General features: G+C 51.3%; 7 protein-coding genes across 7 annotated transcripts; 4 read left to right on the top strand and 3 right to left on the bottom strand.

Annotated features, from left to right (window-relative positions):
* Positions 1 to 727: 727 nt before the first annotated feature.
* Positions 728 to 3,790, bottom strand: STEHIDRAFT_168924 (FAD/NAD-P-binding domain-containing protein). The gene is made up of 11 exons (XM_007304741.1): positions 3,607 to 3,790; positions 3,065 to 3,519; positions 2,874 to 2,993; positions 2,654 to 2,812; positions 2,378 to 2,579; positions 2,212 to 2,312; positions 1,946 to 2,148; positions 1,825 to 1,880; positions 1,735 to 1,753; positions 1,631 to 1,673; positions 728 to 1,560 (listed from the first exon to the last, which is right to left on the bottom strand). The coding sequence occupies exons 2-11, from the start codon at positions 3,101 to 3,103 to the stop codon at positions 802 to 804; spliced, it is 1,701 nt and encodes a 566-aa protein (XP_007304803.1). The 5' UTR covers positions 3,104 to 3,519; positions 3,607 to 3,790; the 3' UTR covers positions 728 to 801.
* Positions 3,791 to 4,302: 512 nt separating this feature from the next.
* Positions 4,303 to 6,620, bottom strand: STEHIDRAFT_168923 (FAD/NAD-P-binding domain-containing protein; the record flags this gene model as incomplete). Its single annotated transcript, XM_007304740.1, has 9 exons — positions 4,303 to 4,606; positions 4,675 to 4,756; positions 4,815 to 5,059; positions 5,115 to 5,173; positions 5,251 to 5,406; positions 5,472 to 5,561; positions 5,615 to 5,998; positions 6,051 to 6,249; positions 6,313 to 6,620. The coding sequence occupies 9 exons, from the start codon at positions 6,618 to 6,620 to the stop codon at positions 4,423 to 4,425; spliced, it is 1,707 nt and encodes a 568-aa protein (XP_007304802.1). The 3' UTR covers positions 4,303 to 4,422.
* A 437-nt stretch (positions 6,621 to 7,057) lies between these two features.
* On the top strand, positions 7,058 to 9,056 carry STEHIDRAFT_121874 (UAA transporter). The gene is made up of 6 exons (XM_007304739.1): positions 7,058 to 7,146; positions 7,204 to 7,243; positions 7,300 to 7,324; positions 7,383 to 8,298; positions 8,364 to 8,503; positions 8,570 to 9,056. Exons 1-6 carry the CDS (start codon positions 7,133 to 7,135, stop codon positions 8,626 to 8,628), a joined length of 1,194 nt encoding a protein of 397 aa, XP_007304801.1. The 5' UTR covers positions 7,058 to 7,132; the 3' UTR covers positions 8,629 to 9,056.
* A 1,274-nt stretch (positions 9,057 to 10,330) lies between these two features.
* On the top strand, positions 10,331 to 12,157 carry STEHIDRAFT_157405 (CobW domain-containing protein; the record flags this gene model as incomplete). The annotated part of the gene is made up of 9 exons (XM_007304738.1): positions 10,331 to 10,473; positions 10,532 to 10,598; positions 10,667 to 10,676; positions 10,740 to 10,928; positions 11,037 to 11,146; positions 11,236 to 11,288; positions 11,379 to 11,469; positions 11,541 to 11,965; positions 12,031 to 12,157. 9 exons carry the CDS (start codon positions 10,331 to 10,333, stop codon positions 12,155 to 12,157), a joined length of 1,215 nt encoding a protein of 404 aa, XP_007304800.1.
* A 288-nt stretch (positions 12,158 to 12,445) lies between these two features.
* Positions 12,446 to 16,384, top strand: STEHIDRAFT_58951 (P-loop containing nucleoside triphosphate hydrolase protein; the record flags this gene model as incomplete). Its single annotated transcript, XM_007304585.1, has 11 exons — positions 12,446 to 12,689; positions 12,750 to 12,889; positions 12,945 to 13,540; positions 13,599 to 14,466; positions 14,521 to 14,685; positions 14,748 to 14,844; positions 14,930 to 15,335; positions 15,403 to 15,605; positions 15,711 to 15,818; positions 15,897 to 16,080; positions 16,195 to 16,384. 11 exons carry the CDS (start codon positions 12,446 to 12,448, stop codon positions 16,382 to 16,384), a joined length of 3,201 nt encoding a protein of 1,066 aa, XP_007304647.1.
* Positions 16,385 to 16,553: 169 nt separating this feature from the next.
* Positions 16,554 to 21,556, top strand: STEHIDRAFT_98087 (ras GEF). The gene is made up of 10 exons (XM_007304737.1): positions 16,554 to 17,202; positions 17,298 to 18,699; positions 18,775 to 19,533; positions 19,593 to 19,814; positions 19,867 to 20,032; positions 20,093 to 20,246; positions 20,298 to 20,546; positions 20,599 to 20,688; positions 20,744 to 20,960; positions 21,022 to 21,556. The coding sequence occupies exons 1-10, from the start codon at positions 16,651 to 16,653 to the stop codon at positions 21,324 to 21,326; spliced, it is 4,116 nt and encodes a 1,371-aa protein (XP_007304799.1). The 5' UTR covers positions 16,554 to 16,650; the 3' UTR covers positions 21,327 to 21,556.
* Positions 21,557 to 21,621: 65 nt separating this feature from the next.
* On the bottom strand, positions 21,622 to 23,841 carry STEHIDRAFT_168918 (SET domain-containing protein; the record flags this gene model as incomplete). The annotated part of the gene is made up of 13 exons (XM_007304736.1): positions 21,622 to 21,895; positions 21,963 to 22,023; positions 22,082 to 22,103; positions 22,160 to 22,278; positions 22,333 to 22,341; positions 22,413 to 22,561; positions 22,620 to 22,685; positions 22,747 to 22,891; positions 22,942 to 23,399; positions 23,450 to 23,533; positions 23,594 to 23,600; positions 23,653 to 23,764; positions 23,835 to 23,841. The coding sequence occupies 13 exons, from the start codon at positions 23,839 to 23,841 to the stop codon at positions 21,677 to 21,679; spliced, it is 1,458 nt and encodes a 485-aa protein (XP_007304798.1). The 3' UTR covers positions 21,622 to 21,676.
* Positions 23,842 to 23,864: the final 23 nt, after the last annotated feature.

Genomic DNA, 23,864 nt, shown 5'->3' with positions numbered 1-23,864 from the left:
ACAATCGCTTTGACTGGAACGGCAGGCAACTCGACTCTTTAGGCACGCTCTCGTAACAATTGCCTCATTGAGAGGCACACCCAGAAAAGGACTATCCTTTCTTGAGACTTGCTCAGGCCCGATAATACGACATCGTGTAACTTACTCATTGTCATGCTCGCACCCGTGAGGAGATGTACGGCTTTGTATTCATGCTTCTGTGGTCAGCCATTCCCACCCGTTACGTTAGGGTGGACCCCACCGCCAATACCTTATTCTGGGTTGCTGGTTACTCACACGACACCAGGTGAGCGCAAACTTGGAATTGATATCCTCACGAGTTTGTTGCTGATCGTCATTCGTCGTCGCAGATCTCGATCCGTCATGTCAGCAGCGTATAGCTCCTCATACTCATGTATATCAACTTGGTTCGCTGAAATACGTGAGCCAGTGGATGGACAAGAACGAAGTTGCTTTCTATCCTATGAATAAATGAGAGTTTCTCTGAGATACTTCAAGCCTTGCTCCATCTACCATAGCTGTTTCAGCAAACTCCGATACTTGCTCACCCCAACAATAAGCAATTGCCGGCGCCACTTGCTCCATCGTTAGTCAAACGGAGGCGTGCTCTGTCAGTGGCGACAAATGGTGGTACGTTTGGTGAGCCTGAATCAGTGATGTGCCGAAAGCGTTACTCGGCGTCCCAACTTTGGCGCTCCCCGATCTAAATGGCCGCCGTCAAAGCGAACGGGAATCATTCTTCAATCCAAGTAAAAGTACACTCTACGGCCTACATCCACCCCTTCGAGGCATCAAACTCCGCTAACAATCTTCTGAAAGTACAATTCCACCCGCATAAGCTCCAATCATCCCGTCGGGCCGAATCACCACATACACAGTCTTCCCATTCTCGACATCGTAACCATTATAAGCGTGGCCAGCCTCGTCCACAAACACCCGGACACCACGGTTCTCCCCGCTTGAAAGCGAGCCCGTGGATGTTCCAGAAGCAAGTATAATACTCGTCGACGCCACACCGGAGGAAACATACTTGTCGAACGCAGCCAGAGATTCCGAGTCCACATGATCCACGTCTGTAAAGACGATAATATGATGTCTATCGCAGCCCGCGATGACTTTGTGCAAGGTCGTCTGCTGGCCAGTACTAGCAGGCGCTGACAGTGACACCTCTTTTAAGCCGGGTGCGTCAGGCGCACGGTCGCCTGCACGAACTTTGTCCCCGATACGGCCGTACGGGTTCTTCTGAGTCTCCTCGTCCGTGTCAGTGCCACCGAGCGCTCTACCGTCAATAGCGAGAGGGCTCCATCGGTAGTTGACACCGAGCTGCGAGCCCGTCACGGGTCTGAACATGGGATCTTTCGCCGCTTTGGGGTCGACGGCGGGGGCTCCGGAGGCGAGGGCGGAGGAGGTGGGGGTGTGGTGGAAGGCGTTCTTGTGCAGTTCGGTGGTCTTGTTGAGCATCTCGGCGATGGTGGGGAGGCGCTCGGTTTCGTAGGTCGAGAGGAGGGAAGGGTGGGCGAGCGATTTATGGACGAGGGCGATCTTCCAGGCGAGGTTCATCTGTGGTTGGTTTGCGATAGATGTGGTTTCGTCAATCAGGGTGCGGGGCTGAGGGGTTGTGCGTACTCACTGCGTCCATGATGCCGCTGTTTGCGCCTTGTGCTCCGGCAGGACTTTTCATGAGTAGGGCGTGAGCGATCAGACGACCTTTGTGACTCTCCGAATTCGACTCACCTGTGACAATGTGCACACTCTGGTGGAAATGGCAATGACTTGGTGTTCAGGACAGATCTCTAAATGCGAATTATTATCGGGACGACTTACCTCCGACCAAGAACACACGGCCAACATTGAATTTGTCGGTCATTCGGATATTGGCACTAGAGGCTACCAGCATCAGACAAAGCATAACTTAGTACTCGCGGGTGGTTCGTTTGACACTCACTGCCACTCCGAGATCCAGGTGGCGTTGCGCAACTTTATATCCGTGGACTTGCTGATCGTGTTGAACAAGGTTTGGAGGCCCTCGGTGTCCTTCGGTAGAGGAGCGGGAAGCCTCCCCATGACTTGGACTTGGAAAAGTGGGGCTGGCTTGATGGGCTTGAGGAAGAACACCGTATCACCGTGTTGGCCCCAACGATGCCAGTGCTACACAGACGTCCTTCAAATTATAAGTATTTGAAAATGTCCAATGATATAGAGTAAACTCACGTCGTGGCCGATATCGTCTGTTTCGATGTTCGCCGTCAAGAGCACGTCTTCACGGTGACTCTCGCCCAGGAAAGCAAGCCCCAGTGCCCTGCGAGTCGCCCCTGGGAGAGCACAGAGTAAGTTAGCGTGCCTTCTACTTCGAATGAAGACGGCGGTAGAGGCGTACCTTGACCGCCATCGGCTGCGAGAACATACGGGAAGGACTCTTCGATCTCCTTGCCGTCAGTGACGAGACGAACGGCAACTTTATCGTCATCCTGTGAAAGTCCGGTCAATGCGACACCCCATTCGATCTTGACACCGGCTTTCTCGACATGATCGCGGAGGACCTCCTCGAGGGAGGCCTGACTTAGAACGATGGGAACGCGCTGCGAAAGGAGTCGAAGTAAGGTTAATCATGATGGGAATTGTCGAAACAAAATATCGGGAAAAAGATACGAACGTATGGAATACCAGGAGATTCTGGCGCGAGCTGGACGAACTCCTTCAGTTCGAGGATCTCCTTTCCGGCACCATGAGCCGCAATGCGGGTGATACCCTGCGTTCTGGTCATGATGTCATCCAGAACTCCGAGCGAGGCAAAGATTTGTTGAATGCGCGGCTATGGACATCTTGATCAACAAAAACGAAAGCGATTCGGAGGAGTTGGTGGAAGTGCTGACCTGGTAGGTAGTTCCTCGGATCCCTCCATAGGGAGAGGTTCGTCGTTCTATGAGACGCACGGGCACCCCGTTCTTCCTCAGGGTGAGGGCTGAGATGAGACCGGAAGGTCCAGCACCGACCTGTTAAAGAGATATCATTGTAAAAGCTTTTAGCAATCATGCATCAAGAAAACCGGATAGAACAGAATTACGATGAGTATGGGCTGTGTTTGGGCTGTCTCGGTAGACATAGTGAGTATTTAGCAAGTACTGGTGTTGACTCTTGAAACGCCTCGAAGGAAAGAAGGGAAGTTTATGCAGTATCCCGAATCCTTGTTGTGGTCCTTTTGTACAGAAGGGTCTTGTTTCGACGGAACCGATGTATAGGGGGAAGAGAGAGATCGGTGCTAAATATAACCCCAGTCAAAGACTCATCCCTAGTCAACTCAGAATGAGTTCATGATGGATTTGATAGAGCGCTAAGCGCTGGCTTGTATGCACTGCAAAAAAAAGCTTGCGTACTTCTCCGGCATGATTGTCTCGTCCTGTTCTGTTCTTACGTCCTGTAGATTACGTGCCCTCCGGGTTAGAACTATTGAAGTCGGTTTGCGGACCTTAGCTACGGTGGCAGGCCTGCGGTACTCCGACAATATTTGACAGAAAACACCTAGAATTAGGATATAAGTAAGGAACGCTAGAACTATGCCCTAGTCCATACTCAACGCTCTTGAATAAGAAACTTTGTATGATTTACCTGTTGACAATAGACCGTATCTGCGAGGGAATTTTTGACCTCGCTAAAGCTCGCTAAGGCCCAACGGGACGCGTCGATTGGCCCGATCGCAGTTTTAAACCCGTTTTAAACGGTTGCAGATACGGTCTAATACGACTCGATCCTGCAACGATCCTGCGTACTCGCATCCTTCGACAGTACTACGCTGCCGGAGCCCATACGGTTATGGATGGGGTTCGGTATGGATTCTCCGGTCAGCACGCAAGAACGAAGCCGCATTCGAGTCACGGCCCCCTCCGACGGCAAGAACCATCAACCTTCCTTCCCTCACTCGGAGAAAGCTGCAGTAAGCTATATATCAGATAAGGCTCTCTTATATCTGATAGTCATTGGAGACGACCGATTTTGGGGACAGAGATTACACCCAAAATAAATATTGTGTTTCGGACTCCAACATAGTAGTATTCACGGCACGCGAATGAGACGTCCGTTTGAGGGTTATAGGAATTTGAAGAAATTCGATGGGGGATCTGCGTACTGCAGAGCGTAAGACCAAGCGCTAACCTGCGCTAACACCTGTACGTATCACCGATACGGTACTCTCACTCGAGCGGTCCTCGACACTGACCAGCGGGGTTACAGATGCCAGTGTACTGGCAGAAAAACAGACTTGGTTCCATCGCGGAAAAGTGTGTATGATACAACATAGTGAAGAGACAGGCACCATGCAGAGAGGGCAAAGAAAAAAGATTCGAGCGTAAAGATCTATACTTACCGTGAACGACATAAAGACCCGGATATGCCAGATCCAGGTTTTGCTTCCATTCCTAACATTCATCACCAGAGACCGTATTCCATAGCGGAGGAATCCCAGAGGTCGTCGTCTAACTGTCCCTTCTCCCAGAGTTGGTCTTTGCCCCATTCCGACGCCGGAATTTTCTCGAAGCTCGTGAAGTTTTCCAGCGTGAGGTAGGGCTCCTGAACATCCAGGGTCATATAGTAGGCGAACTCCTCGCGACGTCTGTTTTCGATCAAAGAATCAGTGTTAAGATCAGGATTGACAAAACACTCGGAGAAGGATCTACGTACTCGAGTGGGAACTGATCCACCAGACGACCTCCGAATTTGAGTGACTCGTTGTTGAGCCAAGTTACCCATTGACGGAGAAGAGCTACACTAGAGTCAGAACGCGATACTGGCGGTCAAAAATTTGGCGTAAAGCCACTGACCTTCCGACTGGTGTGTTCCCCAGAAATACCAGAAGTTTGTCCATCGCTCGGAGTCATATTGCCGCCACAGCTCTTCCTCGTTGGGAAGGCGAGCAGTACCCTCCCAGATCTTGGCCAGCCCATAAACCTGATACCTGACAGTACTCCATGGACGGCAGTTGGTGAAGGCAAGAGTAGGGTCCGGGATATAGTTTCCTGTCCAATGGACATGCCGCAGGGGACGATGACCGTCCGCCTTGCGAGTGCTGTTAATGGGCGTTAGCGCTCGTACGCACGGGAGAGCTTGAGACGCACGCTTACTCGTTCAAGACTTGTGCCAGGAATTGGTTGGTCTTCTGATATCCTGTGGCGAGGATGATCTAGGGAGACACAGATGTGAGAATAATTAATCAGGGTCATTTCAACGAGAACTTGCCTCGTCGATGCCTTCAAGGACAGTTCCATTGATAAGTTCGATCTTGCCGTCCTTGATACCCTGGTCGTATGTCTCTAGTGGTCCGAACAACTTGATCTCTGGGATGAGCTCTGCATTTTGAGGGAAACGACGGAAAGAACGACGTTGGAAAGGGTGCAAGGTGTTCCAATCGTACACCTGTGATCCGTTACAGACTCAGTATTCTCACATACCATAAAGATGAGGCTGATTGGATGACGAACCTTCGTGCTCACGTACAGTTTTTCGACGTATGGTGATATGTCACGAGAAATTTCCGATCCAGAAACACTTGGTCCGACAACGAGGACCGTCTGATAGTAAACAGGTTATTGGCAACACCAAATAAAACAAGGGTTTCTCGAACCTTGTTAGCATATCGCTCTGGACGTCTGTAGGCTCTCGAATGGTATATGCTGTACCGCGAGGGATCGTCTACGGCGCGAACTTTGCTCCACTCGACGATGCCCGGGAGATCGGGAACGTGCACACCATCACTAGACAAACCGAGCGCGACGACAACAGCGTCAAAATCCTCGGTCCACCACGTGGCTTTGAGTCTGTTGCTCTCTTCGAGACGTTGGAGGCGCTTCAAAGTGAGCGTCCACGACGTGCCGTCGGGTGACTTGGTGAGGCGCTCGACTCGAGTAGCATACGAGACGACGGCGGGATCATCATCTACATTTAAGCCATGGAGAGATGCATATGCCCGTACATGAGCTCCGACGTCATGCTGACTGGGAGACCAGGGCTGTGAGTTGAATTAGCCGTGATCTTAATGAATTTCGAGCGTAACAGCTTACTGTGCCGGGAGCGAAAGGTACTCCTGGAAGGTCCGTAATGCTGGTCGGGGAGTTGGTATGAAGATTGTACCAGACGGGACGCGGGTCCCAGTGCTCCCGCCAGCGTTCGTCAAGGCTAACCCCATTTTGGTCTTCAGTGTAGTATTCGACATGAGGGATTTCCTGAGGAACCCATCGCTTCTGACCAAGAGGCTGATCACTGCAACGGACGAGAGGAATGAGGATTGAGGATCATAGTCAACATACAAACGAAGAAACTGACGGATAGGACTCTCGAGCAGGAATATCGTCCGAGTAACGCCAGTTTCCTCCAGGGCCTGGAGCACGCTCAAATAGTCGAACTTCGAAGTTATGCTCCTTCAGTTCGGCCGCGGCTTGGAGACCAGCCGGTCCTGCACCGATGACAGCGACGCGCTTGATAGTCTTATTGAACACGGTCCATGACGGAGATGAATCTGCGCTTGTCGTATGCGCGTGCGTGAGGGGCAGTTCAGAGCCAAGTACGGTTTGCTCGGCAGAAACAAGAGCAACGAGTAGAGAGACTGAAACGAGAGAAATTCTGAGCTTCATGATCTACGTGCAAGAAGCGAGGAGGCTCAAAAACGTAAATCACTTGAGGCAATGCTTTTATTGCCTTCGGTCGGTCAGAAAGAGCTGATTCAGAAGTCCGGGCTGAGGCAAGGTTGCGTGATGATAGACTCTCATTCCGCCAACCGCTTGAACGATAACAAGTATAGCCATGGGTGAGGGACAAGAAGAGTTGAGCGCCTGAGAGCGCAGATGATGCAAGAACAGTGAGGCAGCACGTATTGTCAGGAAGGTCATCGCGTCACTAATATCGCAGATGAAGACTTGGTTGGATGGAGGCTGCATCCCCGTGGCCCCGCATACGTCCAACCCTTTCGGACCAAGCCGAAGTGAAACCATGTTTTGAGGTTAAGTGTAATCGGGCAGCCACGTCACTAGAAACTTCGACATGATTTGAATATAACGATTCTGACGAACGCTTGCTGGCAGCGCAGAGAGCTTGTGGCCCTCATTGTATCCTGCTCTTCGACGTTGTCCCCTCCTGCGTTTGCACCATGTCCTTTGTCAGGTAGGCTAGCGACTGACTTCAGTTAATTGCCTTATCGACCCGCTGTTCTATTTCTAGGCTTGCCGTGTGCGTGGCTGGAGTCTATGCTATGTTCCTAGTTGGTGCTCATTTCGCTTCCAATACACACCATGTCACTAATCATACTCTCATTAGCTATGGGCAATCGCTCAGGAGCGACGTACGCATTATATCTATGATTGTAATCAGAATGTGACGTTGACCTCTGTCCTCCACAGTCTCCGTTCCTTTCCAGACCCTCGACGGCTCGTCCTCCGACAAGTTCAAATCACCGCTCTTTATGGGCACTTGTCAGAGTGCCTTGAGCTCAATATCCGCCTTAGTTTATCTCGTCGCCCGGAGAAATTCCTCCCAGTCCCTCTTTCAACTTCTCGGCCTTGCTCCGTCACCGCCTTCCAAGGCGACCACAAACGGGTCTACTACTAATGGCCACGCCTCCCCATCTAAGGATAAAAAGGCGCATACTCATCCGGCAGACACCTCACACAGGAATATCCTACTCCTTCGATACTTTCAATGCTCTCTTTTCATCACCTTCGCCGCTCCGTTTGGCTTTGCAGCCCTCTCCCACATCTCATACCCTGCCATGGTCCTCGGCAAATCCTGCAAACTTGTCCCCGTCATGCTCATGAACGTCGTCCTTTACCGTCGCTCTTTCGCCCCCCATAAATATCTCGTTGTTGCTCTTGTGACCACCGGTATCACCGCTTTCATGTTCTTCGGCGCCGATTCATCGAACTCCAAGCACGGCTCGAAAGCCTCAAGTGGCACCGCGGATGGGTGGCACAGTCTCATCGGCATGATCTATTTGTTGATCAACCTTGCCTTGGATGGTGCCACGAACTCCACCCAGGACGAGATATTTTCCCGGTATAGAGTGAGCGGTCAGCAGATGATGTTATGGATCAACCTCTTCTGCACCATCGTCACTTCCCTCATTTCCGCCCTCCCGCTCCCATACATCCCCGTTCTTCATCCCTCCGATTCCGGACAGACGGAGCTCGCGGGCGCAATCGATTTCATCAGGAACCACCCATCCATCATCTCTCCGTTGGCGCAGTTCGCGTTCACGGGCGCATTGGGACAGCTGTTTATCTTCGAGACCCTTCAACACTTTGGATCATTAACGCTTGTGTAGGCTATGCTTTTGCCTTTCCTTTTGAGATACTAAACGCTAATGTCGGACATGGTACATTCAGAACTGTGACGCTGACTCGCAAGCTCTTTACGATGCTTCTTTCCGTCGTCGTCTACAATCACACACTCACTGCGGGCCAATGGCTTGGGGCAGCCATTGTCTTTGCCGGTATCTCGGTGGAAGCCTGGGTGAAGCGGCGAGGTATGTGGTCTCAATCGTGTCCTAATTCTTCAAAATATGTGTGTTAACAAATAGTCACATGCATAGATGTCCACGCAAAACGGGTCCTCCAAGAAAAAGAAAAGGCTAAGCTGAAGTCATTGTAAAACACGACCCCTGAGCCATCTCCCACACCCGCCGTGTAGTTCCCCCTGAGCATAATTTATACAATTAGAGCATATTGATGATGAGGACTTATGATATACAGATGGGAGATATGGGTGTGCAGATGTGGAAAGATAAAGGAACGTTGAGAAAAAAGGACCGTGACCGATCATGACTCCATTGCGTCCGGATCGTACTCGTTCGCGTTCGGATCCATAAGTGGGCGTTTATCCTGCCTGCATATCCGATGAGACGTCAATCAGCTCTAAATACACACAATAGACAGACCTTGGCTTCTCGGCTTCATCATCATCATCATCTTCGCGCTTCCGTCTTGCTATACCACTATTCATGGTGGCCGGACGACTTTGTATGGCTTGTGTTGCTCTGTAGATACTCTCGTATTCCTATTGTAATGATCAGTTTAATTCTCATCAATTTAGTCCGTAAGTGGCCAATATTCTCCAGGATGACTTTGCGAGGGGTTTTGTGCGCTAAAGATTAAAGAGGAAGGAAGGTCGTACCTTAATCTGCGTGAGGAAGCCACCATTTGGGGAGATACAGTATCGTCGATTTTGGACCATGTGGAGGGCATCCTCCCAGGACATCTTGCAGTATTGCATGACAAACATGATCACAAATGCTGGAGAGAGGCTGATTCCACCTGTGTCGCGGAGGCATGCAAATAAGGCAGAAGGGCGTCAATGATGAATGTGCGAAGGTGATGATCGTCACTCACCATTGCAGTGCACCAGGACGCGTCCTCCAGAAGCCAGCGCCTGCGTCATAAAGGTGTTTGCTCTGAACATCCAAAATGAAATAGAGGGGAATACGGGTTGGCTAAGAAATCTGACTGGAAGGAAACCACGTACTGGGGGAAAAGTCTAATGAGGTTCTGTTCCTCGTTATCCTGGACGTCTAAGACCAAGTACTGGAACTGATCGGGAAATCGTGGTTTCACGGAGAAGGCCTCTTTCGCATCGCGTACACAGACTCTACAGGAATGCACGCATTGTCAGTCTGCATTGTTGTCCAAATGTCTTTCCCGGGGTGCCACAGAAACGGAAGGTCCAAGCACACGACAAGATTGAACAGTGAGGACATACATATGCGTTATGCCAAGACCTTTGAGTGTGTCGAGAGATTTTGAGACGATGAAGGGACCAAGGAGGAGACCAGGGATGATTTCTTGACATTCGTGGCGCATGTCATATCTGGTGCGGTCAACCTTGCGTTCGGTCATCCAAGAATAAAGGTAAGAGGTGCGACCGCGTCAAGTGTACGCACCTCCATTCGACGTCCCCCGGCCCTTGGATGAGCTGCTGCATTTGTTGTTGACCATTGATCGCGTTCGTTGGTGGATTCATGATGAAGGGGAGGAATTGGGTGGTGGTACGCGCTTGAGTTTATTAGAGGACGCGCCGAACGCGCTGACACAGACTCCTTTTACGAAATTCGCGTTTATTGGTGGCAAATTCCGGAACTGATTTATCCATTGAAAGGCCATCTTTGTTCGTGAACTGCTGTTCTGCGAGCGACTTGATTGTAATCGAAACTTGGTCAGTGCGTACGACCTGCAAAAACGACCTGCTTATATCATCTGCTACTACTTACCCCCTGACTGCAGCTAGATAATTCGTAAGGTCAGACCTCGTTGAACTTCCATTAGTACCGTCTCCTGGACACATAACGTTTGCACTTGCCATGTCCGACTCAGAAGACGAAGCTCCTCCCCTCCTGGATGAGTTCGATCCTACACCGGCCGCTGAATCCCCTGATGAACATGTTCGGGTCCCTCTGACGATAATTTCTGGCTTCCTCGGCGCTGGCAAGTCGACTCTCCTGAAGTACGTCCGTTCCATCTGAATAGACAGCGTCTGTTGATCACCTTGGTCGTGTGTCTAGGCGCATTCTCACAGAGCGCCATGGGTACAGAATAGCTGTGATCATGAACGAGTTTGGGGACACGGCCGTATGTTGTGCCACTTTCTGTCATCTGTCTATCGAGGTTAACAAGTCTTTTTTTTGGTCTGTCGGTAGGATATCGAATGTACACATGCTTCCTCTGCTCTATTTAGCCTTACTTCCCATTACTAATTTTACCCCTCGACAGCCAAGACGATCAACGTATCTTCTGCTTCGGACCCTACCGCGGACGGAACGGAAGAGTTCTTGGAGCTCGCGAATGGCTGTCTCTGTTGCAGCATTAAGGATTCAGGCGTTGCGGCCATTGAGAAGCTCATGCAGCGCAAAGGAGCCTTCGATTATATTCTACTTGAGACCACAGGTCTCGCTGATCCAGGTCAGTCATCATTCGAAGATAGTTACTCCAACTAGCCGACGTTCCTCTATCCTAACTCCTTTTTTAACGGCCAATTTACTATTACAAAACCGGGTTGTAATTATTTAGGCCCTATTGCCTCGATATTCTGGCAGAACGAGGACTTTTCACGAGGTCTTGGTCGGGAGATCATCCTAGATGGCGTGGTCTGCGTTGTAGACGCTGTTTTTGGTAGACAGGTCAGTACTTCAGGCTCCTTTGGTGTGCTCACGTATGGTACGAACCTACGAAGCATCTTCCAACCTGTTGTTGAACTAATATCGTGCAGCAAATGGACGAGGATCACCAAACGGCTGAAGACGGAATCGGTGAAAGCCTTAGGTCAGTGAACACAGCTTTTCTTTTCTTCTTGACGCCGTGCATTCCAGCGGATGTGTAGACATTGACGTGACGATTTCGTGTGTCGTGCAGGCAGATCGCGGCAGCAGATGTTATCTTGCTGAACAAAACCGACCTGGTCTCCCAAGCACAGATCGAAGAGACCGAGGACATCTTACACAAGGTTAGATCCTCTCGACTCCACTGTCGTCTTTTTCTGACAGGATTCTACACCCCTGATGGCATGTTCAACAGATTAATCCAGCCGTAACGATTCACCGAACGGTACGCTCCGAGGTTGACCTGAAGAACGTCGTCAATATCGGCGCATATTCCCGCGGACCTGTCACGCAGCGCGCCGACCGCAATCCCAACACTCTCAGTGCAGCCTCTACTGACTCGCACGACCACCTTCACGCGCACGACCAGGACGATCCTCACGATCCTCACTCTCATCAGCCCACTCATTACGAGATGCGAGGTATTACCAGCCTCCAAGTTACTTGCCCTGTCTTGTCTTCCGCACGATATGTGAAACTAGACCAATGGATACGCACAGTACTGTGGGAGCATACATTGCCTGACCAGCTAGAGAGCACGGATGCCTCGATCGACGTATTAAGGTGTAAAGGGCTTTTCTCCACCGATTCTGGAAAGAAATTCGTTCTTCAAGGCGTTAGGTTAGTCCCTCCTTCAACAGATGTACTCTTATGAACCGCCTGATATTTATGGCTGTCTTTGAAAGGAACCTCTACGAAATAACGGCCGTGGATGGCACGGAGATGGGTGTACCGGAGGAGGGTAAATTGGTGCTGATAGGCAAAGGATTAGATGCTACCGTGAGAGCAAGCCTCGAGGCTGTCCTTCGCTAAAGATGCTCCTGGCTAGTTGGAACCACTTGTAGGCACGACAGAACTTATCCCTTGCGATATAAGTACCAGAGAGTGGCCAATGTCGGTTGTGCACGAACCACTGTTGCCACAGTGCCACCGCCGAGCGATGGAAAAGCCCCTAACCCCACAACAGGGGCAAGCTCGGAGCCGTCGAGAACTCAAGAAAGCGACTCGACCATGACTTTCTCGTCCACACTTTTTTAGAACGCCCTGATCTTATCCGCTCTGTATTTCTGAGACCTTTACCACTGTATCCCTAGACCGAAAATGGCTACCGCTACTGCACCTGAAGCACCCGACGTTCGCGTTGTCACCACCATTGGGCACGTCGACCATGGCAAGACCACTCTCATGGACGCACTCCTTGCCGCAAATAACATCATATCTTCGCGAATGGCCGGAAAAATTAGATATCTAGACAGCAGAGAGGATGAGCAGGAGCGCGGTATTACTATGGAAAGTAGTGCCGTCTCCTTGCGTTTCAAAGTCCTGGAAAAAACAGCCGATGGAGGTACGCATCTACCAGCGTGTGTTCGCCGTGCCATGAGGACGGGGTGACAGAATCGAATAGGAAGCTCCCCAAAGACATATGCAGTCAATATGATAGACACTCCGGGTCATGTCGACTTCTCTAGTGAGGTATCGACTGCCTCTCGTTTAGTCGATGGAGCCCTTGTATTGGTGGACGTTGTGGAAGGCGTATCCTCGCAGGTATAGAAATTTATACCATTCCAAGACTCATTATAATGGCACTGATCTGTCGTAGACTGTTTCAGTTTTGAGGCAGGCATGGCAGGACCGCTTGAAGCCCATCCTTGTCATCAATAAACTCGACCGGCTGGTAACCGAGCTCAAATTGTCCCCCGTCGAAGCATACCAGCATTTGTCCCAGCTTGTGGAACAAGCGAACGCCGTCATGGGATCTTTCTTCGCGGGAGAAAGGATGGAGGATGATCTCCGATGGCGTGAAGAACGCGAGCGGCGTTTGGCTCAGAAGAAGGAATCCGACGCAGACGAAGCCGACGCCATTATCAACGCGAGCGAGCAGGCAGCCGATGCGGAATTTCAAGAAAAAGACGATGAAGATATCTACTTCGCTCCAGAAAGGGGAAACGTCATCTTTGCCTGTGCGATCGACGGGTGGGGCTTCAGGGTGGGGAAATTCGCTCAAATATTCTCCAAGAAGCTCGGTATACAGGAGGCGAAATTTAGGAGGGTACTGTGGGGTGACTTTTATTTAGATCCGAAGACGAAGAGGGTCATCAGTCACAAACATCTTCGAGGTCGATCCTTGAAGCCACTATTCGTGCAAATTGTGTTGGACAACATTTGGGCGGTGTACGACGCTGTATCCATCAATCCGTTCGTCCTTGCAGCTCATTTTTTCCGCTTTCACAGAGGTTGATGACATCATTCACAGCAATCCTGACAAAGTGGACAAAATAGTCTCTACATTAAACCTCAAGATCCCGCCCCGCGAACTCAAATCCAAGGACAGTCGCCAACTTCTCTCCCTCATCTTCAACCAATGGCTACCCCTGTCCACTGCCGTCATCCAGACGATCATCGATGTTGTCCCATCTCCACCTGTCGCTCAGCCTTCTCGTATCCCGAAGATGCTTTATCCGGATTTGTATGAGTCCACCATAGCGCCGAAGAACAAACTCGAAAAGGATCTCTACTCTTGTAATGGAGAAGACGATGCGTGCGTCGTAGCCTACGTTAGCAAGATGTTCGCGACCCCCGCGGCTGACTTGCCGGAGAACAAGAAGAAGCCTCTAACGGCAGACGAGATGCGTGCGAAGGCTAGAGAAGCGAAGGAGGCTAGACAGCGAGCACTCGAAAACGGAGAAGACGGTCAAACCGCTCTTGACAGTTCCGCTTCGCTCCCTACTCCTCCCCTTGACGCCAACGCATATGCGGAGCCTACAGGTGACCTCACAGAAGCAGATGAGGTGTTGCTTGGCTTTGCCCGTCTTTACTCAGGTAGCCTGCGTGTTGGTTCTACGATTGGGTGTGTTCTTCCGAAGTACAGCAATGCTCTCGGGCGGAATCACGGACGCAACAAACCCCACTACGTCGAGACAAAGATCGAGGGCTTGTATACGATGATGGGAAGAGACCTTGTTGCAGTGGAGCGTGTCGATGCTGGCAATGTGTTTGCGATCAAGGGCCTTGAGGGCAAAGTGTGGCGCTGTGCCACTCTCTGCTCCCCTCGAGCGTCGGGCATTCAGGAGTCGGATACCGTGGAGGACTGGTTGATCAACTTGGGCGGCATCAGCCTTCAGGTAAGTCCGCGCCATGTCATGTTGGAAGTACCCCAGTTTTAATTTCGTACGCAGGCTCCTCCTATCGTTCGTGTCGCTCTGGAACCCGCTATCCCAGCTGAGCTACCGAAACTCGTGCGAGGCTTAAAGCTCCTCAGCCAATCCGATCCATGCGCGGAGACTTTCCAGCAGCAAACCGGAGAGTATGTGATCTTGACCGCCGGTGAACTGCATCTGGAGGTATGCTCCGTTTGCTCTACCAGAGTTGTCCCACATCTCATACAGACACTGTTGGTTCTCAGAGGTGCTTGAAAGATTTGAGGGAGCGTTTCGCCAAAGTCGAAATCCAAGCGTCGAAGCCAATAGTACCTTTCCGCGAAACTGCAGTGAAAGCCCCAGGTACGTCTAACCTTTTTCGCCTGCCGTTTTTTTCGAGAAGCGTGGTCGTTTCAACAAGTCGCTTGATGGAATTGATTTATTACAGACATGGGTCCTTCGAAGACCGCGAACGCTGCTCGTGGCACGATACACGGGACCAACTATCTCAATCTCGTCAACTTCACGATCCGCGCTAGTCCCTTGCCGCTTGCAATCGTACGCTTCTTGCGCGATAATGTTTCGGTTTTGAAACGCTTGCAGCTCGAACGCGCGGTCGTAGACAATGACATGGCCGCGGCTGAGGAAGACGAAGGGGAGCAGGCGGCCGTCGCAGGTGACGTCGTCCATGTGCCGACGGTCCGCCCCGATGAATATTGGGAGCAGCTCAGAATACTGTGTAAGGAGGCTGGTGGGGAGTGGGCAGAGATTGTGGACACGATTTGGGCGTTTGGACCCCGCGGCGCCGGAGAATGCCTGTTAATTGACGCTAGAAAAGATGGAAGGCCAAACTCGTACGTGGTGCTTCTTCCTTCCTGCTTCACTAAGTGTTCCAGAATGACCGAGCTCACTGTTGGACAGACTTAAGCGCCGCTTAGACCGGACGAAGGGCAATCTGGCCGACGACAGCACGGATCAGCTCTCGAGAGACTTCGATGGCAACATCGAGACAGGATTCCAAATTGCGACATTCCAAGGCCCACTGTGTGCAGAGCCCGTGGAAGGCATCGCATATTTCGTCGAGCGCGTCGAGATCGATAAGGATGGTGTGGAAAAAGAACGTCGTACGTACATTTCTACTTTGCTAACAGTCTTCGAAGAGTCCTAAAATCTTCTCGCGGCGGTTCCTATGGCCATGACACCTTCAGAACAAAACCGGATGACCCAAGTAACGGGATCGCTAATTTCTGCAGTCAAGGAGGCATGTAGGAACGGGCTACTGGACTGGTCTCCGCGGCTGATGCTAGCGATGTACTCCTGTGACATTCAGGCCTCGAGTGAGCGCGTTGCTATCTCATGGTTCCCTTTCTAGTCCATTCTGACAGATGGTTTCATTGGTGTTTGATCTATATCAGCTGATGTGCTAGGCAAAGTGTACGGTGTCGTGGCCAAGCGCCGTGGGAGGATTGTGGCCGAAGAAATGAAGGAAGGCACCTCGTTCTTTACGGTGAAGGCGCTCCTGCCCGTAGTAGAGAGCTTCGGATTTGCGGACGGTATGTTATCTCCGCCATGCGCATTCAGAAAAGGCACTGATGAAAAGTATTTCACAGATATCCGTAAAAGGACGTCTGGAGCAGCGAGCCCTCAGCTCGTATTCAGCGGGTGAGTGAGGTATCTTTCTATGCAATGGGTGATTCTGACGTTGTGGTTCAGGTATGAGATGCTAGACCAAGATCCATTCTGGGTACCCACGACAGAAGAGGAATTAGAGGATCTTGGAGAAAAGGCAGATCGGTCGAATGTGGCAAAGGGATATGTGGATAATGTGCGGGAGCGTAAGGGGATGTTTGTGGACAGAAAGATCGTCGAGTTTGCGGAGAAACAGCGAACGCTGAAACGGTGAGGCGGTAGCGGTAGAATTAGTGTTTTGCTTTGGGCGTGTGTGTAGAGCAGCAAATTGAACTATATTTCGTGACCGAAATTCTGTGCGGATCGTTGTGAGGGGTGCTTATGTCAGCGACGGATTGGCACGCTTGGATTTCGCGGCGTCCAGCGTCAGCTAACGTCTCGCACAGACATCCCTTTCGTCGTCCCCTCCGTCGTCCTCCCTGTCTCTGCATTCGCTCCCTGCCCTACGCGTCGTCGCGCGCCGCAGCTGCCGTCCCGGCGATGGCGACCCCAACCGCGGACAGCGACAGCCTCTCTACCGACGACCAGCAGTACATCTCCACCTTCTTCTGCAAGGCCCTCTACGACTACCAGTCCCAGGACGACTCCTCTCTATCCTTCCGTAAGGGCGACGTGATCGAAGTCCTCACCAAACTAGAGACTGGCTGGTGGGACGGCCTTCTGGGCGACGAGCGCGGCTGGTTCCCTTCAAACTACGTTGCCGTCATCTCTGATGAAGAGGCAGACGCTGTTCTCTCAGCTGCAGAAGACGGAGGCCCGGTTACTCAAGACGGAAGACAACCGCATGCAGCTTACGCAGACGCTTCGACTCTTGATAACAATTCAGAGACCATGTCCTCACTGCCCAGCATGAGCAGCCTCACCTCCAGTTCGAGCAGCATGCCGCGCTCTCTTCAGAGTGACGATTGGGCGGACGGAGAGGTAGAATTTGAGCCCCCTCGACGGCGTGCAGAGCTTCCAGGGAGGGCCCCGGCGAGTACGCCTTCTCAGCCGAGTGACTTTTGGGTTCCGACGATGTCTCCCGATGGCCAGGTGAGTCCGGAGTCCAGTCACTTTGCTATACCTGGCAGGATGTGTGCCCCATCGCTCTGCCTTATCAACTTCTTGTCTCACGATGGCCGCCGTAGATATTCTACGTGAACACTCAGACGGGACAACACTCGCGGGATCTACCAATGGAGACCGAGGACGAGCTTTCTGAGGGCGATTACAGCGGTCTTTCTGCTCAACAACGTGGACGCTCGGGCTCTACAACAGTATTCGGTCGCGCAAACGGAGCCAACAGTCGTTCAAATGGCTCAGGCAACACCATGCCGGCTGGTTTTGGTATACCAAAGCGTTCAGGTACCCCTGAGCCTTGGGTACGCCGGCTCGCGGATGATGGTTTATCGTATTATTATTTGAACAAGCTCGACGGTTCTATGCAATGGACGATGCCAGAACCCGCTCCGTCACAGGCCACCCTTCCGCCTGCCTCACGCGTCAATGGCCTCCAGCACGGTGCTGGTCATCCCTCTAGTCCCGCCCGCCAAACAGACGCTCAGCGCACAGACTCTCGCCTTCGCGCAGGTTCGTCTGCTTCAAACGCTCTACGGGGTCGTAGCGATAGTACTGCAGGCTATACCAGTGCCTATTCCGATGACTCGGATGTCGATCCCCTTGACCGACAGCCTTCCGCATTCGTCTCCAACAACGTCCATTCATTAAACGGAAACCGTCAGGCACCCGTGACGCAACTGTCACGAGCACCTTTGGAGGCTGTTGCTGAGCTGACGTCCGCGGAACGTCTCGCACAGGCGCTGCAGCAAAACCTCGCACCCGCACCTCCCGAATCTGTAACGGACATCTCTGACATCGCGCGTCAATCTGTGTCGGCGGTCATCAATTACATCCAAGCTCACGGTGTGTCCAATCAGCCTTTGCAACAGCGGGAGCTCTCCAGTCGTATCCTTGACGCGGTCGCTAGCATCCGAAATCTTCTCTGTATTTCCTCGCCTGCGTATGGTCACATCTCGAGTAGCCTCTATCCCAAGGATGGAATCGATCCCAGAGCGAATGCGTTTGCCCAGGCCATCCAGGCACAACTCAAACCCGCTCAACGAAAAGTGACTGCCACCTTGTCGAAACTCGTGCTCGCCGAACTCGCTGCCAACTACGATGCCAGTGGATTCACCTCCGACGCTCCGTCACGCATGGTCGCTGATGCAATGGATCTGGACCGAGCAATCTCTACTTTCGTTTCGGAAGTACAACGCAGTAATAGTCAGACGGCGGTTCAACCCGCTCGTACAAGGCCGACGGCGAAGCGACTGCGAGCGGCGTTGTCACCAAGCAATATTGGGCTGGGGTTGATTGGCGCAGGAGCTGCAGGAAGTTGGAAGGGCTTCGGGTGGGTTGCTCTAGAGAATGCGAAAGAAGTACCACCACGAGTGCTGGCTCCCGACGCGATCACCGAACTCAAGTCTATTGTGGATAGGGTTAATGAGAAGCTTAGGGCATTTGCGCAGTCGTTGGCTGGTACCGTCCCAGGTGCGTTCTCCCTCCGCCTTATCTTATCCCAACAGAAGTCTCATCTACCTCAACTTGCCGACATTACGATCACAGTCGATCAAATATATGCGAATGGGCGGGCCACAATAACACTCCTCCATTCTGCCCTCACTTTTGTAGCCAGCGTGCACGTCGCTCGTGCCGTCGACATAGATGGTATCAACCGGGAAGGCGCGGCTTCGCACGAAGATATATATCTTCAGAGCGTCCAGAAAGCCCGTGTTCTCGTCCGCACTCTGGAGGCAGCGGCGCAAGCACTTTACGATGACGGTGCCACACTCTTTCTGAGTATTCAAACCAGTACCGGGTCATGGCATAAGACGGCAGATGCTCTTGAATGCCTCATCCATCCAATACAAGCCAACCTCGGCCTTGTGCAGCATACTATGGAGGCTCTACTTCACATCGGGCAGGACCAGTCGGACATGGCACAGAACGATTACAGGGGATCCATCGAGTGGCGCATGTCACGCATCAGCATGATTGACAGCAATCTCGGACGCACGCTTCGCGAAATATCGGGCTTTGAGGAGAATACTTACTTGGAGGAATCGGAAGACGTCGTTGATATGGCACACGCCCTGAGTAAACCTGCTGCGATGAAACCGGCGAGCTCACAGGATTCATCCACGTTATACGCCACCGATGGGTCGTCAGTTCCAGAGTCATCGACCGAAGGGTCTCATCGTCGGGGGGACAGCGCGGCGACTCAATCGACCTGGCGTCGCCCTGGTCACAAACCTTCAGACAGTATCGACTCGCTGGCGGCGTCGACCGAAATGGGTGGCGATGACTTCCTCGACGACGACGATGGTTTGTTGAGCAGTTATCGCACAGTTCGCGCCATATGGCTGATCGTTACCTCTATCTAGATCTAGGACCCACGTCGGGGCCGAGTAAGATCCCTTCCTCCAAGGTTTTCAAGCTTCTAGGAGAGGAACCTACCCATCTCGTGAATACGATTGTTGCTGAACGTCAACCATGGTATTTGCGACCTAACTATGGTAATGACATCCAAATCGACCCGGATGGGAAAGTACGTGCGGGTACCGTACAAGCACTCGTTGAGCGATTGACTGCACATGAGAACTCAGGTGCGCCCTTCTATCTTCTCGTTAGCTGAGCTCTTTCTGACTTTCAGAACAGATACAACGTTCAGCAAGACATTCCTACTCACGTACAAGTCCTTCACCGATATCGACACCCTCTTCGACCTTCTACAGCAACGCTTTTGGATCAAACCACCTGATAACCTCACACCGACAGAACTGGAGGATTGGACGAAGTTGAAGCAGCATGTCATTCGGACAAGGTCGGTTTGCATGTCAACGGCGTGTACAAGCGATGCTTCTTACTCACTGCCCTCCACCAGAGTGCTCAACACTCTGAAGACCATAGTCACAGACGATGATATCCTCGAGAAGGACGACATGCATATCCTCGATCGTATGAAGGAGATGCTTCAGAACGAGGAGGTCATGCGCTCAACGGCAGCCAAGCAGCTAGTGGTTCTGATCGAGCGTGCGGTACGTCGCCCCTAATATGCACTTGCGTATAAAGCTCATCGATTTCAACAGCAAAAAGGCGATAATTCCAGACCCAAAACAACTATCTCGCTGGATCCTCAGCCTCCTCCTATCATTCCTAAGCTGTCGAAGAAGACGAAGCTCACAGACTTCGATCCTCTGGAGATCGCCCGACAGTTGACGATGATCGAGTGTCATCTGTACCAGAAGATCAAGCCGTCGGAGTGTCTTTTGCGGTCCCGGGAAGCCAAGGGTGACAGCAACGACAACATTGCTGCTATCATTGAGACTACCAATAAGGTCAGTTACTTCGCATGGTGATACCTCCCATGTGATGCTGATGTCGCTACAGATCGCACATTGGGTGGCAGATACAGTCTTGAGCAAGCAGGATTCTCGCAAACGAGCTGTGATGGTCAAGCACTTCATCAACGTCGCTGATGTATGTGCTATCAATAGGTCTAACCTGCAACGACGCTGATTCAACTGTCCTCTAGCGGTGTCGAAATCTGCACAACTTTTCAAGCATGATAGCCATTGTGTCTGGCTTGAATTCGCCTCCAATCCGACGTCTAAAGCGGACTTGGGAGCAGATCAATCAGAGGTCTATGACTCTGTTGGGCGCTTGCGAGATGACCATCGACTCGAACAAAAACTTCAGCAATTATCGCCAGCTGTTGGCCAGGATCACGCCACCTTGTGTACCATTCATCGGTTCGTACTGCTCGTCTTGCTGTATTCTATTCAACGAAAGTGACATCGGCTATGTATATAGGAACATATCTCACCACTCTCACCTTCATCCAAGATGGCGCTCCCAACAATGTCGGCAATCTCGTTAACTTCCGCAAACGGCAGAAGTCGGCGGAGACTATCGACGAGATCAAGAAGTGGCAGTCGAAACCCTTCAACTTTGCCAAGGTCGAAGTCATTCACGAGTACATCCAGGAGTGCCTGAACAAGTTCAATGCCATCCCGGATGTCAGCGACCTATTCTGGAATTTAAGTCTGGAACGAGAACCTCGAGAAAGGGAAGATGAGAAGATGGCCAGGCTCCTGCAGGAAACGGGTTTCCTATGATACGTTGAGGACAATCTGCGTTTATTCGAGTGATATATCCGTTATTTGCTTCCTGGGTTGTATTATTGTCGGTTGCTTTCTGTCTGACTTTGCTGTGTATATTATTGTGGCCCTACATACTGGATCTCTTTATTCGCTTTTCTTTCTCGACTCGAACCACATCTCACCGGGCGTTAGCCTACCTATAATATGTGATATTTTGATTAAGCAGCCGTTACCGCTCGAAATTTTACGCTACTCTCTGGCTGAGCTGTCCGCAATCATGGTTCAATGCTCGCATATGCATTGTGCTACTACTATTTCTGCTCGATATGTCAAGAACACGGTCACTTCGTAATAAGGCGAGCCTTTCAGAACACTGCTCTGACTTTGCCTCGGCATTCCTGTTCACCGCACTTGCAGTCCATGATGTTTGGGTCGTCAATAGTCGGTGCAGGCCCTGCTTTACCCTTGCCCTTGCTCGTTCGCATCTTTTCTGCGGCCAGAGGATCATAATCTATGGTTAGCTCCGTCCCTTTCGGAATTCGACAGGTGGTAACAAAGGTCAAATAGTAGATCTCCAAGTCCCGCTGGAAGAATGATGAAATTCAATCCAAATGCACAGGCGATAACATTGTGAGGAAAGAGGAGACGGACCGTCGGAATCAACTCGCCGTAGATCACTGGCAGAACTCGTAGGTTGGGGACGCACGAATGACTGGATTTGGCTGAGCTGAAGGACGGGAGGAGACGTAAGTATGTCGCTGTGCACTTACTTTATGAACCTCGTCCAATTACCTGCTCACGGTTGTGATCAGCACTCGGGTTGTCTGCTATGATAAACAATGGCATACCGTGGTGAAAGGCATTAACACAGAATTTCGGTGTCCCTCCTTCTCCGACCAAGGCATCAAGACTGAACATGTACTGGTCTCTACCGGCTCTTGCCTCTTCGTCTGCCATGTCACTAGTGCTGTTTACAAAGTGCTGTCAGATGCAGAAATCATTCGCAAGAGTCACAACGCACATCAAACTCCTGAAACATGTGTGGTATACTTAGTCAGTCAACAGAAAGAAGCAAGGGAGCGCTTTGGAGAACGGTTTTACCCTGTAAAACATCCTATTACAGTTCCGGGCTTCAAGTCGGAGGTGGCACGAACTCCCCAACCTCGAAGTTGAGTCTCAAAGACTTCTAGAGGCACTTGCCTCGCCTTCTGGGCCACACGGTTTGGACAATCGTCTGAGCACTTGCAGTTCTGTTGACCTGATATTTAGTGCATCCAAAAGTCATGCTCCGAACAAGGGATAACGCACGGGATTACACTCGACAGCCAGGTGCCCTCGGTTGGGTCCACGACCAAAATCATCTCTAACTGTGCCCTTTGAAGGGCACAGGTGTGAGCAGGAATTTCAACAATCGGAGGGTTTTACAGTCTCTTACCTGTGAGGTGTAAGCAAACAATCTCTCTTGCTCAAGATCATCCGTAATTACTTGACAATTGCATTGCTCAGCAGAGGTGCATTTCCCGTTGCAGTCACAGCCAAGCAATGCATTTTGCCAGTTTGTATGTGTGAGCTCATTCATGCTAGGGCCAGAAGATCAGAACATGATACTAAGACATGATTGATAACCCACTTTGCATATCCAAACTCCACATACTCAAATCCCTGCGGCAATGCTGGTATTTCGTCCACATCTCCATCCTCAGACACAATAATAACAGGTGCTGCTTTCGCATGTTTCGTGGCCTCATCCCACTGGGCTTGTAAAATCTCTCTTGGTGACCGTCTTGTGGGCTGCAAAACCTGACCTTGGTCATGGCGGTCAATGACATCCTGATGAGCAGTTTTCGTTTGTCGTGGCTCATTAGAAACTGCATCCAAGCGCATGACCTCATCCCATTTGGTGTACGGGTCGTCATATCCACGCTGAGACTTCTGTGAATCTCGTTTTCTACGCTTCTCAACACGAGCTTCACTCAGCTCCGCTGTGTGTCGCTCGTTAATCGTGGCAAGAGAGAGAGGAGGCAGCCTGACAGAGGCTGAGTTGTGTGCCTGTTGCACACGTTGCTCGGTTAGAGCCTCCATCCAGTCCTAGTGAGTGTTAATTCAGTATCCAGAGTCTATCAGTAATCAGAGCAAACCTCGATAAGCCCATGGTTGCCTTCAAGGTCTTTCTCCCATGTAGTGGAGCTACCATCTTTTCTCCGCCACTTATTCCACCGAATCTAATCAGCCTGGGTTAAATTGAGCTGAGCAATCTATACAACAAGCAAGGCAAGACAGACTTCGTATCTGGGCAGATGTGAGCACCGACATGATGGAAATGTGTAATTTTGAGGCTTACCTGGAAGTGCCAAAGATGTCGACATCTTCGCCTACAACACCCTCAAGAGGCCAGTCTTGGCCAGCATCACCTTCGAATTTCTCAGCCTCTGTGTCGGATGCCTGAAAGACCTCTAGATTGGAGTCAAGGGCTAAATCAGTAAATGTTGAGTTCCTCAGAGGTAAAATATCCACCTTGTTTACGCGGCATTCTTCGAGTACCATGCACGACAA

The sequence above is a fragment of the Stereum hirsutum genome, assembly GCF_000264905.1.
Source record: "Stereum hirsutum FP-91666 SS1 unplaced genomic scaffold STEHIscaffold_8, whole genome shotgun sequence".
Classification (NCBI taxonomy): domain Eukaryota; kingdom Fungi; phylum Basidiomycota; class Agaricomycetes; order Russulales; family Stereaceae; genus Stereum; species Stereum hirsutum.
The sequence above is the reverse complement of the archived record's forward strand: the minus strand, read 5'-3'. Positions and strand labels throughout refer to the sequence as shown.

Coding starts and splice junctions, on each gene's coding strand:
- STEHIDRAFT_168924 (XM_007304741.1), bottom strand. CDS start 3,103: ATGTCTACCGAGACAGCCCAAACACAGCCCATACTCATC. Junction 2,813..2,873: donor TCCGAGGAACTACCTACCAG/GTCAGCACTTCC, acceptor AGATGTCCATAG/CCGCGCATTCAACAAATCTT. Junction 1,561..1,630: donor ACAGCGGCATCATGGACGCA/GTGAGTACGCAC, acceptor AACCAACCACAG/ATGAACCTCGCCTGGAAGAT.
- STEHIDRAFT_121874 (XM_007304739.1), top strand. Junction 7,244..7,299: donor GAGTCTATGCTATGTTCCTA/GTTGGTGCTCAT, acceptor TACTCTCATTAG/CTATGGGCAATCGCTCAGGA. Junction 7,325..7,382: donor GGCAATCGCTCAGGAGCGAC/GTACGCATTATA, acceptor TGTCCTCCACAG/TCTCCGTTCCTTTCCAGACC.
- STEHIDRAFT_98087 (XM_007304737.1), top strand. CDS start 16,651: ATGGCGACCCCAACCGCGGACAGCGACAGCCTCTCTACCGACGACCAG. Junction 19,815..19,866: donor GACTGCACATGAGAACTCAG/GTGCGCCCTTCT, acceptor CTTTCAGAACAG/ATACAACGTTCAGCAAGACA. Junction 20,033..20,092: donor CAGCATGTCATTCGGACAAG/GTCGGTTTGCAT, acceptor GCCCTCCACCAG/AGTGCTCAACACTCTGAAGA.